We start from the raw sequence: 17,800 nt of genomic DNA, 5'->3' as shown, positions 1-17,800 counted from the left end.
GGCATCGGTTCTCCAGGGTCTTTCCCAGCCTGGCTGCCTGCGATTTTAACATTGAGATTCAGTGTGAGGCAGTTTCACATGTGCAGCCTATCTCACGGGTTTGCTGTGAAGTAGATCCTGCATGAACCGAAAGCTCTGTGTGCAACGTTATGGTAAACCCTGCAAAGGAGTTAACATGGTTGCATGCAGGAAATCCTTCGAAGACATCACCCCCCCTCCATGCCCCTCCTCAAAAAAGCCAAGAGAGGGAAGACCATATTGGCAGTGATGTGGTTGCTTAAAGTACATTTTGCTGTTTTTGCCCATCTCACTGAATTCCCTCGATGACTCCTAATGGAGTCATGAAATTCATATGGTCACATTTGGGGCGGGGGGGATCAGGTCTTACAATATGGTATTTTCCCATCCTTGTGCAAAATTAGATGCCGTTGAAAATCCTGGGTACAACTATGCAGAATTGTGGTTAAAATAATCTCATTTCCTTTTTCTTTCTTTTTTTGAAGAAACACCCTCCTCAAAATACCAGGGAAAAAACTTATGACTTCATAGCTTTCCTGCCTGCAAACAATGTCTCTCCCCCCCACCTCCCCAATTCCACACTGTCAACTGGAATAGGTGTGTCCAATGAGACAAGTTGCTGCAAGGCCCACCAGGCATATGAATATATCAGATTGCCTTGAATCCTGTGCCAGGTTCTTTCCCAAACAGATAAAAGGGGAGGCTTCCCACTCATCTATATCAGAGGGGTTCTGCCTTCTTCATTCTCTGCTCTTTTCCTGCAGCCTCTGCTTGTAGACAAACTCTTTCTTCCCATTTTCCCTCTGAACAAAACCATAATGAGTCGTGTTTCCTATCGAGCATCCTCCGGAGGGGCAAGCAGAGGTTTCACCTCTGGCTCTGCCATTGTTGGTGGTGGTGGTGGTGGTGGGAGAACAAGCTTCAGCTCCTACTCTGTTTCTCGGGTTGGAGGAGCAAGAGCTGGAGGAGGAGGTGGTGGCTACGGACTCGGTGGTGGATTTGGCAGCCGAAGCCTATACAACCTAGGTGGAAGCAAACGAATCTCCTACAGTACCATTGGCGGAGGTTACCGATCCGGTTTTGGTGGTGGTGGAGGATACGGCGCTGGTGGAGGAGCAGGCTTTGGTTTTGGTGTTGGTCTTGGTGCAGGTGGCGGTGCTGGTGGCTTTGGCTATGGTGGGCCTGGGTTTGGAGGACCCGGCGCTGGCTTTGCAGTAGCTGGTCCAGGTTTTGGTGGAAGAGCTGGGTTTCCAGTTTGCCCACCCGGAGGCATCCAAGAAGTGACCATCAACCAGCACCTCCTGCAACCCCTCAAACTTGAGATTGACCCTGAGATTCAAAGAGTGCGCACACATGAAAGGGAACAGATCAAGACGCTCAACAACAAATTTGCCTCCTTTATTGACAAGGTGAGTGCATGGATTAGTACTTTCTTGACCAGTTGTACCTTTGAGGCACTAAATCTGAGGTGACACCATCAACTCAATGGCTCTTTGGGCACAATGGCTCAAGGGCACACAGAAAGTGGTTGCTCTTCCATGAGACCACATCATAAGCAGGCATATGGGTAAGAATGGGCAAGCGCTCCCATTATTATTCAAAGTCAAGTGGACATAGGAAGCTGCCTTATAGTGAACTGGTCCATCTAGCCCAGTATTGCTGATAATGACTGGCAGCGGCTCTCCAGGGTTTCAGGCAGCATTATTTATTTTCTAGTCCTGCCGGGAGATGCCAGGGATTGAACCTGGGACCTTCTGCATGCAAAGCAGGTGCTCTGCCACTGAGCTATGGCCCCTCCCATCCAGCAGTCTATACTTCAGATATTCCTCCTGGTTATAGGAAATCACAAGATGAAAACACAAGATGCCAGTGGGCAAAAACATGATTGCATTGTAACACTGCCTGGAAGTCCGCTGCCTTTCTTTCAGCCATGCTGCATCCCTTACATAAGATGGTTTGAAAGCATCAGGGCACAAGGAGAGCCATCAGCATGCACATCCAATGGTTCATCTGCACTGTTTATGACAGGGGAGGCCACGTAATGCCTTGGCTTAATGTCCATGGGCATGTCACTTGAGTGACAAATGCATTTCCAGCCCCCCCCCCATGACCATTCTTTGTAAAATACAGTGACCCCACCCCCAGTTATGGAGAATTTGGCCATCCCTGGTTTCCAAATCAACAGAGAGATATGCAGCTTAGGGGGATGTCATTATGTGCAACTGCAGTTAAAACAAAGCCATTCATTATCTGTGCTATTCTTAATTCATATCCTTGAGCCATTTTTGCTGCCCCAAAGATCATGGGGAAAACACACCCAGCTGGGAATGTCCCAAAATCTCTGTTTCAAAAATAGATGGCACAGGTAGAGAGTGAAAGAAGGGAGGCCAGGAGTCAATGCTTTATTTATTAACTGCAGATAAAGTCACCTATCAGGGGAAGTCTGTGATTGCTCCTAAATCATCTTTGTGTGGCTAAAGAAAAGTATGTGAGTTAGAAAACAAATTGTTTGGGGGAAACTGAGAGACAGAGGACTGCAAGCTAACCTTTGCAGTCCATATCACCGGTCTGAGACTCATTTTTGCAGAGGAGCATGCTACCAATTTATGGTTCCGTTAATACCTTGGATGATGCAGCGAATCTCTTTGCAACATGTTTAGAGACTGCAGAGCCAGTGTAATGTCATCAAGGCTAGAGTTTCTTGGGAGTTGGCTAAGCAAGACCAAAATGTAATAAATAAAATATAACCCCCCAACCCTAATTTTGAAGGGTATGCCAGTAAATGTGCATATATAAAGGACAGACTTTTTCATGTTACTTGGAGCAGCAGCTCCTTTCCTATTATCCTGTCTAAATCACTTGAGGATGCCTAATCTATTAACTTTTTTTTGAAGGAGTTATTTTGCTTGGGGGTGGGGGGCTGCTAGGGATCTGGTAGTAACTAAGTCTCTAGGCAGAGACTACCTTTCTCCCCAGCCAGTTTTCACAATTCACTCCTGAACATCTCTATCCCTTCTTCCTTCCCTTTCTTCTTTCCTCATTCTTTATATCCCCCCTGCCCCATCAATACCTCTCTCATTTGTTCTATACCATTCTGGCACCATATGTGTGTGCAGAGCGAAATAAGCAACAGATATCTCCCTGCCCCAAGAAGTTTACAATCAATGCTTAGACAGTGGGGAAGAGAGACAAATGGGGAGAAGGGGAGAGATAGGTAAGAGCAAGAACAGATTAATATGAGAAGACTCATGATTTAGGCTTTGTTTCAGTTGGGGAGTAGGGCCAAAGGGTTAAGCCAAGGCTTCCTGAACAAGTGAGGCATATATTATTATCTCCATCTCTGTATCACTGGACAGTTTATCCCCCCCCCCCCGTGCAATTCTAGATGGTTTATAATCTTTAGAGCATTACCAACTCCCTGCCTATTCTATCTTGCAGGTCCGATTCCTGGAACAGCAAAATAAAGTCCTTGAAACCAAATGGGAGCTGTTACAACAGCAGGGAACAACGGTTCAACGACAGAACCTGGAACCCCTTTTTGAGCAATATATTAATAATCTCAGGAGGCAGTTGGAAGGTCTACTCAATGACCGGGGAAGGCTGGATTCAGAACTGAGGAGCATGCAAGATATGGTAGAAGACTATAAGAACAAGTAAGAATCTGTCCATTCCAATCCACACGAATGGGGACATTGAGTCTAACATACATGCAGATAATGTTAACATTTACTGCTGGATGCACAGCTAGATCCTATGCATTTTTATTCTGAATTTGGTCCCATTAAGTTCAATGAGGCTTACTCTCAAATAAGTATGAATAGGACTGCAGCCTTAGATATGGTAAGAATTTCAATACCTATCTTGGCACCTTCTATTCATCTCAAAATATCCAGTGAGCAAAATTTACACATTTTATTTATTGGTGAAAATCCTGACCACTGCCACATCAACCATTTGATATGGCATAACTAGGAGCTGAACAGCAAACGAAGTCCTTTCCTTTCTTTTCTGCATGTTTGAGATCTAAACTTTGCCCTGCTTGATTTGATCATAACAGAATGGCTAGGGCACATTAGCACATATATCACTAACATATTTATTCAGGTTGATTGAACATTACATCGTTCTGAAAATCATATCCACATGCTTCCTTTTGTTTAAACAAACAACCGTTGCTCTTGAGTCTATTAAAGGTTTTGCTACTTGAGGCTGGGTAGAGGTCATAGATGATATATGTTAGACACACTAGATAGACAGACAGGCAGACAGACAGACTAATACTGTAAATACACCACCTTTCTATCACAGTGCTTAAGATGATTTACATTTACAAAAGGACAAGAAGAAATAGATACAATACGGAGATAGATAGCTAGACAAAATCTTAGCTTAGCTTCTGCTCATCACATTGCCATACTGCTCTGACTGAAACCCACAAACACCTCTTTACCATCCCACCATCTCTTCTATCTATTACAGACATACTCACATTTTGAAATCCACTTGCTGGAAGGCAAAATAAATTAGTACACAGTCTGGCACCAAAGTACTTGGCATGAACCTGCCAATGCAAATGCTTCCAGCCTTTCTTCAGTTGATGCCAGCTCCACCCTGCCTTCCGGATGGGTTGATTTGGCCCTAAGTCATGAAGTTTCATAAAAGGATGCCTCTAGCATGTTCCTTTTGCCAAATCTAGCCCAAAGAACCTAGATTAAATTAAATCATGCCATTAATTAGTATTACCTCATTTATGCATTTGAATGAATGTATTTTCTCACAACAGTTGTAGCTAGTATACTTTAGGGCCATTCTACAAATTTCATGCAACTAACCTGGGTGTATACTCAGCAGGGATCTCCAGCTAATCCTGGCTTCCTGAGTATACCCATATGATGCACAAATTTCCAGGCACATAGCTGTTTTATTCACAGATCACAATTTTAAGTACATATAAAAACCTTTTAAAAAATTAAATAGCTGTATGCCTAAAACACTTAATGTGAGTGTTGTAGCATTTCAATGTTGCTCAAAGACAAATTACTGCAGAATAGATCACTTCAAATCACCAAGGTAATCCAGCCAAGCCACATGCTACAAGGGTGGGGCAACTGGGGGCATAGCTGTACTACAAATTTCTCATACTCTATGCCAGTCTTAACAAACATGACTCCCCCTATAGAATGCTGGGAGCTGTAGCTTGATGAGATGGCTGCGCATTGCCATTTTTTCCTAGCATTTCCCACAGAATTAAAGTTCCAGGGGTTCCCTGTGGAAAGGGGAATTATGGGTAAACCAGTTAAAATCTGTAGTCTAGAAATGCCCTTTAAATGTATGTATGTGTAGTTAAAGCACTGCACAATGATCTGTCACTATATTTGACTTGACATTTAAATATTTGTTATTAATTCAGCTTGCGTACTTTGATTTGCAAACTGAAGGATGAGGATGGATTCAGACAACCAGCTGGTACACAGTAATATGCTTATTGCAGGCATGCATTTCTCCCACTAGCTGACAGCAGTTGTGTGGGAGAAAATCTAACATGTGAGGAAAAATATGAGAAATACGGTCATGAGATCATGACAGTGGTACAAGGTGACTTCCCCTTGCTATCCTCCCCCCTACAGGCCCCCATGTTTGCCCCAAGTATGCTCTGGAGGATCTCTTCTGGAACAGACTGGGGGTGGGGGGGTGCAAGCAGAGGAGAAATCCACTCTGCTAGCGGTTTCTGTCTGCTACTGGATTATCAGTGTTGGATCCAACCCTTGGTCCTGTCAATCTATCACTCAACAATAGAAGCCCTGATAGAAGTCTACACACTGTCAGATGGTACTTCTGCAAGGATTAACAACCAGAAAAACAAATTGGGTTGATCTTCAAGGAAATAATACAGCAGCCAGTCACCAGGGGCTGAATGCCTTGGAGAATGTTCCTGAAATGTGGACTGAAGATCTACCTACAGGATGAGGGCTATTTTTATATGCCTTGTTTCTGCCTCCAAAGTTGGGTTCTGATACTGAAAGGTATTAATGCCACCTTTTCTCTCTGTTGTCCTAACAGATATGAAGATGAAATTAACAAACGTACAGGCGCAGAGAATGAATTTGTGGTACTCAAGAAGGTAAATGTTACTTTTATCATGACAAAGAAGAACACAGTATAATAAGCAGCTGCTTTGTGCTGAATCTAAGCAATGGTCCTCTCCTAGCTCAGAACTGTCAGGTCTGATTGACAGATATTCTCCAGCATCTTTGATTTACTATAAACTCAAAGATCCTTCTGCTGCAAGAATTGGTGATGTCTGAACCTGGACAGTTCCTTCATTCAGAAATGTATTTTGAGCTGTGCTCCTCCGGAATTGCTCACTACCCATGTGGTCCCGAAAAGTCTAATCAGAAATTAGGGGCAGCAGCCAACTCCTGCAATACTGAAGTATGCATGAGATTAAAAAGAAATTAGAAATGCTGAATTTGCTGCATTGTTTAAAAATGTGGTCCTTCTGAGTGAGTCTTATTTTCCCCAAAATGCAACTGACCTTTCCCATGTTTTCTGCAGGATGTTGATAGTGCTTATATGAACAAGATTGAACTTGGTGGGAAATCAGATTCGCTGAATGATGAAATTGAGTTCCTGAAAGTACTGTATAATGCGGTAAGTACCTTCCTTTAGGCATTCAAAAATTCACTTCTGGAGCTGAAATGAGCTTACTGGAGCATCTACCCCAGTATTATCTACTCTGACTAGTGGCAGTATCTCTCTAACATGTCTTTCTGAGTCCTGTTAACTGGAGATACCAGGAATTGAACCTGGGGCCTTTAATATGCAAGGCATGCACTGAATTGTGGTTGTACATGAACATGAACCCTGGACCCCCTTGGCACAGCAGTAGCTGGGAACATAAAAACAGAATTCCAACCTCATAGCCAATTGTCTTACATTTGTATTTGCCTTTAAGTAGGGCAGAAATATATTGGAAGGTAGAGTTCCAAAAATCTTTCCTCTGGAAATCCAGAAAGGGCATTTTTATCGATACAAATTAAGCCTCCTTTTTCAATCCTTTCAAAATATTGTTTACTGTATTTAGAATTGGGATCAAATTGCAATGAAAGGCCTAAATATAGGATTTGGACACTGTCCCGCTGGTTTCAAGTAAACATTCTTGAAGGTAAATATACTCAGGTTTGGAACCTCCATCTTGAAAGTATCCCCTCCCACTTCTCAAACTTTATGAACAACAAAACTCATTTCAAACAAGTTAGTGTAATTACCTCTTTCACAACTGAAAGAAGGTGATCTAAAAGGCCAGCAGAAAACAAACACCGTTTTGTTATCTGACAATGCCCAAGGAGCAGAGCATGGGGAACCCACTAAGACTTTCAAATCACATTGGTGTTGAAGCTTGTACATTACTTTTTACATGCTCCACTGTGGAAAATTTCAGATCATGTTTTCCTTTGGAAATACAACAGTTCCCGTGGAAATTTGTATGTGCATGTTTGTCCCCACCTGCCTTTGCTAATATATTCAAAGAGATGAATAGATTTTAAGACAAGCAGAGACTTACTGACATCAATTATCACATCTTGTGCAATATATGCGCAATTTCCTCCAGCTATTATTGGATCAAGACAGATAAACTGTCTTTTAATAATGATTCTCCTTTGGGAGGATGTCTAGTCTGGACTTGATCCTAGCAAGCAATGGAAAATCCACCCCCTTTCTTGGCAGCCAAGTCATATTAATCATTTTGTTTGAGAAACACTTGTAAATGATAGGATCAATTCAATTCAATTTGAGTTTAGCTTCAAGCTATCAGGAATAATAAGAATAAGGAGGAGGAGGAGGATGGAAGCCATGCTTCAGAAGTTAACAACGGTGGTATAAAACCACAAGTGCTTTCTTTCCCTGTTTACCCTTTAAAAAGAGCCAACGGGAGTATGAACTTGCCTTATCATGTTCATTCTTTCTATTTCAATGTATCAGAGCTGTGGGTCAGGCTGCAAATTTCAAAGTATACATGAAAGGCTTATGTTTCAAAAGGGGAAGTTTTGCCAACTGTGCAGATAAGTTATTTCAGTGATGCTGAAATCTCAGATCAAATGTTGAAGATTCAAAAGTACCCAAACTCAAAATGAATGGGACAACAACAACAAAACCAGCCTAAAGTTTGAAATCTTTAATGTGCACCTTGGCGAACATCAAATCAACGGCCTGCATATTGGAGGCTATGCTTTTCATGAAGCAATGAGTCCTAGATGTTTATTACGATGTCAGTTGAAAGGGTGCATTTCCTATTAAGTTCACACCATGTTTGAAAGTAAGTGGAAAGATTTAGGTCTGGATTCAGTTTAGTTACAAGGGGGATATTCATCAAAAGACAGCCACTTCAGTGATGAATGCCATGATGTGGTTGGGGATGCAGATGTGCCTGTAACTGCATTGGCTAACCATGTGGAAAGTTATTTCCACATGTAGATCTCTTTGCTGGATTGGGGCAATTGTCCAGATAACAATGCATGTGGTTAGTTCACAGAAAACCCAATGGTTTCAGTGGGTCTACTTTCAGTGTGACTAAATCTGGATCCAAGCCAACCAATTTTGCTTTTAAAATCCAACTTTGAGGCATCCCCCCTCCCCCCAAATACCTTAAGCTTCATGGATAACTTTTAAAACGATAGTGCTAAGTGGCAACTTGTTAACAACTTTTGCATAACCTTCTTGCACTAAAATTCCTAAATCAAACAAAATCCTTAACAGGGGATTTTGAGAGGGGGTGAAATTTGAATCTGAGTATAAATTAGAATGTTTGCAAGCAGATGCAGGTTAGGAGGATTTATCAGAGATTTTCTTTTCCCATAGTCATTTTTAACCACCACCACCCTTCAAAACAATTGTATTTTTTACCCCACACATTCTGACACAAGTTTCATCTTCTGTGCAGGAACTGAGTCAGATGCAGCAGCAGGTATCTGACACCTCCGTTGTGCTGTCTATGGACAACAATAGAAGCCTGGACCTCAACAGCATCATTGCTGAGGTCAAGGCACAGTATGAAGACATTGCTAACAGGAGCCGAACTGAAGCGGAAACATGGTATCAAAGCAAGGTGAGTAGCTAAGATTTTAAACCAGTGAAAGGCCTAGGGTTATCACGACATAAAATTAAATGCAAGGTGAAACATTTGTATGAATTTCTGCGGTGCCACTGAATTTCAGCTAAAGAAAAATTTGAAGGAGGGACGTTCCTGAAATTCTCCTCAACAACTGTTTCCCCGCCCTGGAATTGAGGGTTCTGAAGTGGAACCGATGGATTATTAAGAATGCTCCATTATTATTCTTTTTCCCCCTGAATTTTGAACAGAGCGTATGAAGTTTGCGGCAGCTTTAAGTTCCTTCAGGCAATTCATATCTACCACTACCACCACCACTACCACTCCCAAATATATGTGCCCATTGATCACACATACACACACACAGCAATCTTGAAGTGATTTCTTCTGTATATAATCACACAAAGACTGCCTTTTTGTAGATTTCCCTCTGGCAAACTGTTTGTACAAATTTCTCAGAGGTGGTTTATCAGTGTGCACATATACATTGGTAAAATGTGGGGGGAGGGTTGGAAATGAATTGAAAAAACTGGAAGCTATAGAAAACTATGCATTCTCCAATTGTGGAATTCATTTTAGAAATTCTCAGTTTTTGTTTGTTTGTTTGTTTTGTTTGGCGGAGGAACATTCCAAAATGGTTTCCCCCATCTGCAACTTCAAGTGGTACAGTCCACTCTACCACCTCAATTTTATCACCTTATTCTTTGGCATGTAGGCCTGTAAAAAATTATCTGAGTTTCTACTGTATTTCACTTAAATTTGTGGTGAATTTGGAGGGTCTTCCTGAGGTGAAACATCAATAGTAGTACTTCCTAGGGAAGTTAAAAAGATTCTCAGTGTGTGTTTATAATTGTTTTCACAACACCTAGAAGAAGGGGGAGAAGCTAAGACAGGAAAATGGCTTAGCTGTGGGTCGTAATATATAGCCCCTTTCTTCTCCTGCAGCTCAGCAAGCAAACCAAGCTGGAAATGAGTAACTGGAATAATAAACAGTGGTAACATAGAAGTGGAAAGCAGATGGGAACCTGAGCTGTTCCTGGCTGTTTAGGCAGGACACATGAAAGGGTGTGGCAGTAAGATTCCATTCCCAAGGCAGTTAAGGAAAGAGGGAGTTCCAAGAAACTGGATGAAGAGTGGTATAGCAAACAAAATGTAGGAACTCCTTGGCTGGAGCGTCTTGAAAGCTTACTTTCTCTGCTCTTGAGCCACCCCTACTATTTGGGGGAGTGGAGCAGTTGCCTCAGGCAGCCAGTTATACGTTATTTAATTTATTACAACATTTTTATGGGAGGGGGGTGGGGAAGAATCATTTGGATGTTCCAACTTAGGTTCTAAAATGTCTCAGGCCAGCCCTGCTCTTAAGTGCAGGTGAACCTCCTGCTTCTAGAGGCTAAGGTTCATTGACTGCACCTTCATCTGGAAAGAATGATTGAAAGATAAATTTGGTACAATGAACCCACAGGCCTCTAAGCAGTCATATAAGCCAAGGTTGAACCCTTGCTTCTCAAAATGTTGTTATTTAACAGAAGACTGAAATGCATGAAACCCAAGATTGCTAATCCTACAAAGCTTCTTTTAAGTTTCACTTAAATTCTGACAGATGTTAGTTTTTTGCTCTCAAAAGACACTCCAAATCTGCTTTGAGGATCACTATGTTGACTTGTGGAAGAAAAAAATCCTTCCCAAACCCATATAGGGAGACAAGACAGTCCATGAGCACAAAGCCAAACCTGTCCATTGAATAAAATGGACATTTTGTGGGATTCCACCCATGCCACTTCATGTCTCCAATTGTGGCAGCTTATAGAATCATAGGGTTGGAAGAGGACTTTTTGACCATCGAGTCCAACCCTCTACTCAGTACAGGAATCCAGTTTAAAGCATCCTTGACAGATGGCTGCCCAGTCTTTGTTTGAATATCTCCAGTGAAGGAGAGCCCACCACTTTCCTAGGCAGTTGGTTCCACTGTCTGATTGCTCTGACCATTAGGAAGTTTTTCCTGATGTTCAACTGAAATCTGCCTGCCTGTAATTTAAGCCTGTTCTTTTGTGTCTTATAGTCATGGATGATAGAGAACAGGTTGCAGCCCTCTTCTGTGTGACAAGCCTTTAGGGTCTTGAAAAGTGGTATCATGTCCCCCATCAGTCTTCTATTCTCAAGGCTAAACATGCCCAGTTCCTTACTGGTGCTATAGAAGAAGGGGAGGGGCTTGGCAGCATGTATGTGGAGTGACATGTGGCCATAATGAAATTCTGGTATGCAGCTCTGAGGCTTTGGAACTGTGGCTGCCTCTGGTGTCTGTCTGTCTACCTGAAAGCCATTCCGTCACACTCTAGCTAGCATGACCAACTAACAGAATGAATGGTTGAGATATACAGATGACAAGGAGAGGTATGCAATTAGGAACAACTTTGATTCTCATGGGTGGGGCTCCCCAAGAGCAGGGAATAAGTTTAGTCCCCATCCACCCTATCTGAGTTCATGCCATTACTTTCTCCCATATAAGTGAATGGCTCAGATCTCTTCACTATTTATACATACACAGACCACAAGTCATAATGGCAGCCATTTTGCTAGCATGGGGTCACAAAGAGTTGGACATGACTTAATGACTGAACAACAACAACAAGTATCACAGCATTCTTTTGCATCCCATCATAGTTCTCTCCTGACCCCTGCACTAGCTGATTTCTGCCTCTGTGCTAGCTGGCATTTTCCAGCTGCGTTGTTGTGACGATAACTATACATAATGATTGGAATTCTATACCTTTTGTGTGTGTTTGTTTCTGAATATTAGTATGAAGAGCTACAGGTCTCTGCTGGGCGCCACGGTGATGACCTTCGCAACACAAAGACAGAGATTTCTGAGCTTAACCGGGTGATCCAGAGGCTGCGAAGTGAAATTGATGCCTTGAAGAAACAGGTACAATTGTGTTTTATTATGCTGTTTAATCGATATTCTTCATTTGTAATGGGCAAACCAGGCATTTTTTCACAAGGTAACCCGGTATACTCCATGCCCAAACTAACACAGCTATGCTATCCCTCTGGAAATACTTTTCCTTCATGTCAATACAGGCAAAACAAAGACATTGGGAAAAAGAGTCATTGAATTACAGGAGATAGATTTATTTGGGCATACAGTTTCATGGACTATAGCCCACTTCATCAGAGGCATGGAAGATTATGGAGAGTTTCAGGCTTATATGCAGTACAATGAAAGTTTATGCTACAAACGTTTATGCCAAGACTCTTTGTTGTTTTTGCTGCTACCCCTCTGGAAACTGAGAAAATATATTATTTTCTCTCTCTTTTTTTCTTTTTGGGAATGTATTTCAGTCATATTTTCTTAAATCTAGCCTTATATATGTTTTTCACATAGCCAAGCTTTATCATTTCTACCAATCTGTAGCACCATGTTAATAATACCACAGGTAATACAGTTCTTGTTGCACAAACGCTACCGGGCGTCTATGCAAAAGAGTTGAACAAACCACCATTATTTGCTTTGTAATGCCTCCCAGACATTGCAAATGAAATCAGGAATCTCCTCCTCCACCACCTTTCCTTAGGTATGGCACAAGCAAGCAAGGTAAAAAAAATGGTCCCATCCTAAAAAGATCACATGAAGAGACCCAGCTACTGTGAGCCAGCCTTTGAATATTACTGAAATACGCATTTTCCTTATTGTCAATATATAAAAAAATAGGGGACATGGATTATTGACACTGGAAAATGCTTCAAATGTAAGCTTTGCTTTTGAAATTATTTCAAAGGCATACATGTGGGTGAGGTGGAAAGGGAAATAGTGCACAGATCCAGCAATTCCACTATATTTACAGTGGAGGACTTGTACAAGTGTAACATTTATATGTGCACCTTTGCAAAATTGCACTCAGTCCCACTGCTTGCAGCAGATTTGCCTTCATTGTTTCCAGTGCTGCAGCAAATGGGCAAACTGAGCAACCCACACCGATGAGACCATGGATCTGTTAGGCAGCATGTGCAGGCATATGACAATGTAATCCTGGTATGTCTGTACAGCAAAGGTGGAGAACTTGTAACCCTGGAGACATTGTTCAGCTACAACACCCATCATCTCAGACAACTGGCCATGTTGGCTGGGGCTGATGGGAGATGTAGGTTAACAACATCTGGAGAGCCACAGGTTCCCCACCCCTGCTGTACAGGATAGCACACCTTCTCATCTGTCTCTTGAGGTAGATGTAAATGAAGATCCAATGTCTATGCCTTTGGAAATGGCACTAGAGGTACACAAGCTCTTGTTGCATGTGAACATTTTTGGGTCAGGGTTTTGCACCAGAAATTGATCATTCATTGGATTTTCCATGAATGATTAGTGGCTGGAAGGAACGTTCTTCTTGAAATATCCATGTGGATCCCATTGTAACACTTTTAATGTGGATGTGCCCTCTCTGCAATCATTCCAAAATTATTCCCTAGGAGCTGAAGTCAAAACGTTATTTGGGATCTGCCCCATAGACAATAGAGTTAATATGAATTAATAAATATGTGACACTTGGCAGAATTGTGGGAGGGAGGGAGGGAGGGAGGGAGGGAAGGAAGGAAGGAAGGAAGGAAGGAAGGAAGGAAGGAGATTCTCCAGAGCATAAAAATCTCTGCTTGGATCCTTAGACAACATTGGCTATTTGGTGGAATATGTGGAGCCACACCCTTAACTGTTTCTACTTTCTTCTGATTGAGAAAAGTTTAAACCTATGGGATTAAATGGAATTATTCCTGGTATAGGGAAGTGGGGAGATCAGATAGTGGTGTTGCCCCCCAAATTTCTTCAGACAAAACTGTCATCACCCTCATTCTCTTTTCCTCCTTTGCAGTGTGCCAATCTTCAGGCAGCCATTGCTGAGGCTGAGGATCGTGGGGAGCTTGCCCTCAAGGATGCCAGGCATAAACTGAATGAGTTGGAGGAAGCCCTGCAGAGATCTAAGCAGGACCTTGCACGACAGCTCAAGGAGTACCAGGAGCTGATGAACGTCAAGCTGGCCCTGGATGTTGAGATCGCCACCTACAGGAAGCTGCTGGAAGGAGAGGAATGCAGGTAGGTTGAGAGAAACAAAGCTCTTGCAAAATGCCCTTGATAGTTATTAAACCAATAACCCATGTAGCTTTTTACAGATTTTATCAAAATTTCTTTTAATTTCCTTCAGTGCTCACACCCGCAAATAAAAACACAATGTTCCTTCATATGTTTCAGCTCAGCAGGCCCTTCCAAATTCACTTCAAATTGAACTTTAGGCAAAATTCAGAAGCAGCTTACAACTCAAGACTAAATTGTTACATTGACTAAACACATGTTCATGTCAATAGGGTTCCTGCTGGTCATCCAACCACAATATCATGTCTTTGTGGTGTTATTTCTAAACTCTTTTATGTTAGTGTACCAATTGTAGACCACGCAATCTTCAGCATTGTTACTCCAGAGCAGTCCATTGATTAGAGTGTCAAGTTCTACAATATCACACTGAAACATCACAGCCTACAATCCTGTGATAATGTTCAAGATCCCTTGAGGAAGGCTTGAAGGTGATAGCATTCCATGGCAGGAACAAAGAAAGTGCAAGAATTTTTCAGGAAACCATAAATATTCAGGCAGTTCCTTCACCCTTGCCACAACCATCAATTAACATTTCCTCTTCTACCTTCCTTTCCTTTCCTTTCCTTTCCTTTCCTTTCCTTTCCCCCATTTATCCTGATGTGTCTTTATTGCAATTTAATTTTATACCTCATATATTGTTATGTGCTCCCCACTTCCCCAAGCAGGGCAAAGTTCTAAGGGCAGAGCCTACCCAAGTTTGGTTTCCTTTGGAAGGAGAAATCACTGGAGACTTCGGACACATTTGTAGCATTTGGGTTTATTAATAAATATACAGGTTGAGCATAGGTGGAGGCAGAAAGCACAGCATTTTTCCAAACAGCATATCCACTGCCCCACACCAGATACCCTGAGGCATTCACGTAATTTTATTATGCTAATTATGTCCTTCTTTCCTACTCCTAGGCTGGCAGAAGGTGTTGGAAATGTGAGCTACTGTAAGTAACACCTCTATTTATGGATTGGTGGGGTTGCTGTTTTTTAAATAAGACTCTGAAGTTGATGATTCTTTTGAAGTCACAGAAGAAACTTAACATATGTTTTTTGATGTTTTTCAGCTGTGGTCAGCAGCACCACCTCCAGTGGATATGCAGGCGGAAGTGGCCTTATGTTGGGAGGAGGATATGGCGGTAGTTTCGGAGGCGGACTCGGAGGAGGACTCGGAGGCGGACTCGGAGGAGGACTTGGAGGAGGTGGCGGCGGTGTCAGCTACTCCATGGGTGGTGGCAGCGGCTATGGTGGAAGCGGGGTTGGTTCTGGGATCAGTATGGGAGGTGGTAGCAGTTACAGTTCTGGAGGGGGCCGTGTTTCCTCAGGTGGGGGAGGAAGCTCCAGCGTGAAAATTGTATCAAAAACCACTTCAAGCAAGAAAGCCATCTATTAAAAGTTGGCCCCCTCCTGAATGGCAATTTGCATTGCCAATTGCCACTTGAAGCTCTTCAACCCATTATGTAAATAGCTCAGCAAATAGCTCTTCCCCTCTGATACTTTCACCTTTTCCATATGAGTTTGGCTGTAAGATGGATCCAGACCTTTGCACCCTGATCCAGCACTGCTGACCTTGACAGCATTCCACATGCACAAAATTTCTGCCCATGGATCAGTTGCAGCGGGTGGGCTGTGCACAAATGAACCATATGCAGAACTCTTTAACAAATGGTCTCTCTGTACATCAGTAGGAGGGGTGCGTGTCTGTATGCAGAAATGCTTTGTTGGAATGGTCTGCCTGTGCAACTTGTTTATGGATTAGGGTTAGGGTCAGGCATTCTATGAACAAACCATGGAATCTACCAATTTCATCAAACTCTTGCATACATCAATAGGATCGTTCCAAGAGATCTCAAATGGAGGACAAACGTTCCCCTAGAAAGTTCTTCTAGTTGAATCAGTTTCTACTAGCTTAAAACCTAGATAATTGCTAAGTGATCCATTCAACTTGATCAATATCTTTATTTCTTGCGAGAGAGGTTGTAGCTTGCTGGTTGCTCCTATATGTGTGTAAAAAGAAAAGAAAAGTCCCAGTTAGCAAATCCTTAGCTTTAAATACATCCTTAGTTCCTGTGGTTGCCAGTGGGATTAAGTGTGTATTTAAAGTTAAGTTCTTTGCTGAATTAACAGCTTTCAGTGCTACACTTAATAAGCAGCTTAAGCTAATATGATGGGGGTTTCCAGGTAGGCAGGCTGCATGGATTAGTCTCACTCACACAACATGCTTTCTGAAGTCTTTTCTCCTGTTTGAGCATGTCCTTTGTAATTTCAAACGGAGACAGTATAAAGCTACGGAACCATAAAACCACCTGCTCTTGCCAAAGGAAAATAGTTTTCAGACACCAGTGATAAGATCTGTTCCTGCCCTGTGCTCCAACATGCACAGGCCTCATTTTTTGACCACAAAAGATATTTGATTCCTTTTTTGAAGTGAAAGCAAAATTGGAAAAGGTGACTGCTTCTGCTGCTGCTGTTTTATGAACTGTAACACTGAATTCTACTGCTTTGTTCTAATGGCTATGGATCCATGCAAGGCTGCATGACAAATAAAGAGCAATTGTCATTTTTAAATAAGCTGTTCTCATTGTCTTCTGTGTCTCTGGAAGCAAAAGCTTGTGTGTATTTGCCACTCTGCTAAAGGTGTTTCCACACTGGACTTTTCCTGGGATTTAGGCATCCCCTTTTGGTGTACCTGAGCTTTCCAAGTCATTTGACTGGTCCTCAGGCTGTATGAGCGTATGAACAGATGAAGCTGTCTTATACCAAGTCAGATCTGATCCATCTAGCCCAGGTTTGTCTCCTCTGATTGGCAGCAGCGATCCAAGGTCTCAGGATGAGTCTCCCCCATTACCTGCGCTCTGATCCTTTTAACTGGAGATACCAGGGACTGAACCTGGAACCTTCTGCATGCAAAGCAGGTGCTCTGCCACTGAGCTATAGTGCCACCCTCTCTCCTGCAGCTACAGAGAATTAGGAAGGATAGTTCTGAGCTTAATCGGAACCGGGATTATCATTTCGGGAAGGCAAGGGGGCACCTCACCTCTTCCTTTTGTGTCTCAGACCACACATGATTATTCTTTAGGAGTGGGGCCCAAACAAAATTTTGGAGACCCCGTGTGAGCGCGAAAACCATGTTTTCCATGCACCTGTTTCCATGTACATGTTTCCCATGTACATGCCATGTTCTCATCCCACAATCTCATCTTCTTTTAGTTCCCTTTGTTTAACTTCCGTATGTTTCTGGCTGCCTCATTTCTATTTGTAGACAGACCTGGTAGTATAGTGTGTATGTGTTTGGGGTGGGTGAAGTTAAACATTTACTCACGTATATTTTGGGCCTGTAAATCATACCAGCAGCACTGGCTGCCTGGAATGTTCATTATCCCTGATTATTGCACTGCTTTGTCCCACCTACCGGTTCTCCATCGCTCCTGCTGCCTATGCACAAAGACACCTGGGACTGGTAGTTCTTGAAAGAGCAAGTCATGGGGGAAAGCACCATTCCTTCTGCCTCCCAGACTACAAGTTTGTCTAGTTTAACTGCACGAACA

The 17,800-nt window shown here is 42.5% G+C and overlaps 1 protein-coding gene across 1 annotated transcript; it reads left to right on the top strand.

Moving 5' to 3' along the window:
* Nucleotides 1–735: 735 nt before the first annotated feature.
* LOC146353627 (keratin, type II cytoskeletal 75-like) lies at nt 736–16,819 on the top strand. Its single transcript, XM_084836902.1, has 9 exons — nt 736–1,427; nt 3,457–3,671; nt 6,079–6,139; nt 6,574–6,669; nt 8,960–9,124; nt 11,925–12,050; nt 13,987–14,207; nt 15,168–15,199; nt 15,320–16,819. The coding sequence occupies exons 1-9, from the start codon at nt 837–839 to the stop codon at nt 15,643–15,645; spliced, it is 1,833 nt and encodes a 610-aa protein (XP_084693028.1). The 5' UTR covers nt 736–836; the 3' UTR covers nt 15,646–16,819.
* Nucleotides 16,820–17,800: the final 981 nt, after the last annotated feature.

Source organism: Heloderma suspectum, chromosome 2 (genome assembly GCF_057233095.1).
Source record: "Heloderma suspectum isolate Gila_16-S chromosome 2, 16-S_ref, whole genome shotgun sequence".
NCBI classification, from domain to species: Eukaryota; Metazoa; Chordata; class Lepidosauria; order Squamata; family Helodermatidae; genus Heloderma; species Heloderma suspectum.
Note: the sequence above shows the minus strand (reverse complement) of the source record. Positions and strands in the feature narration are given on the sequence as shown.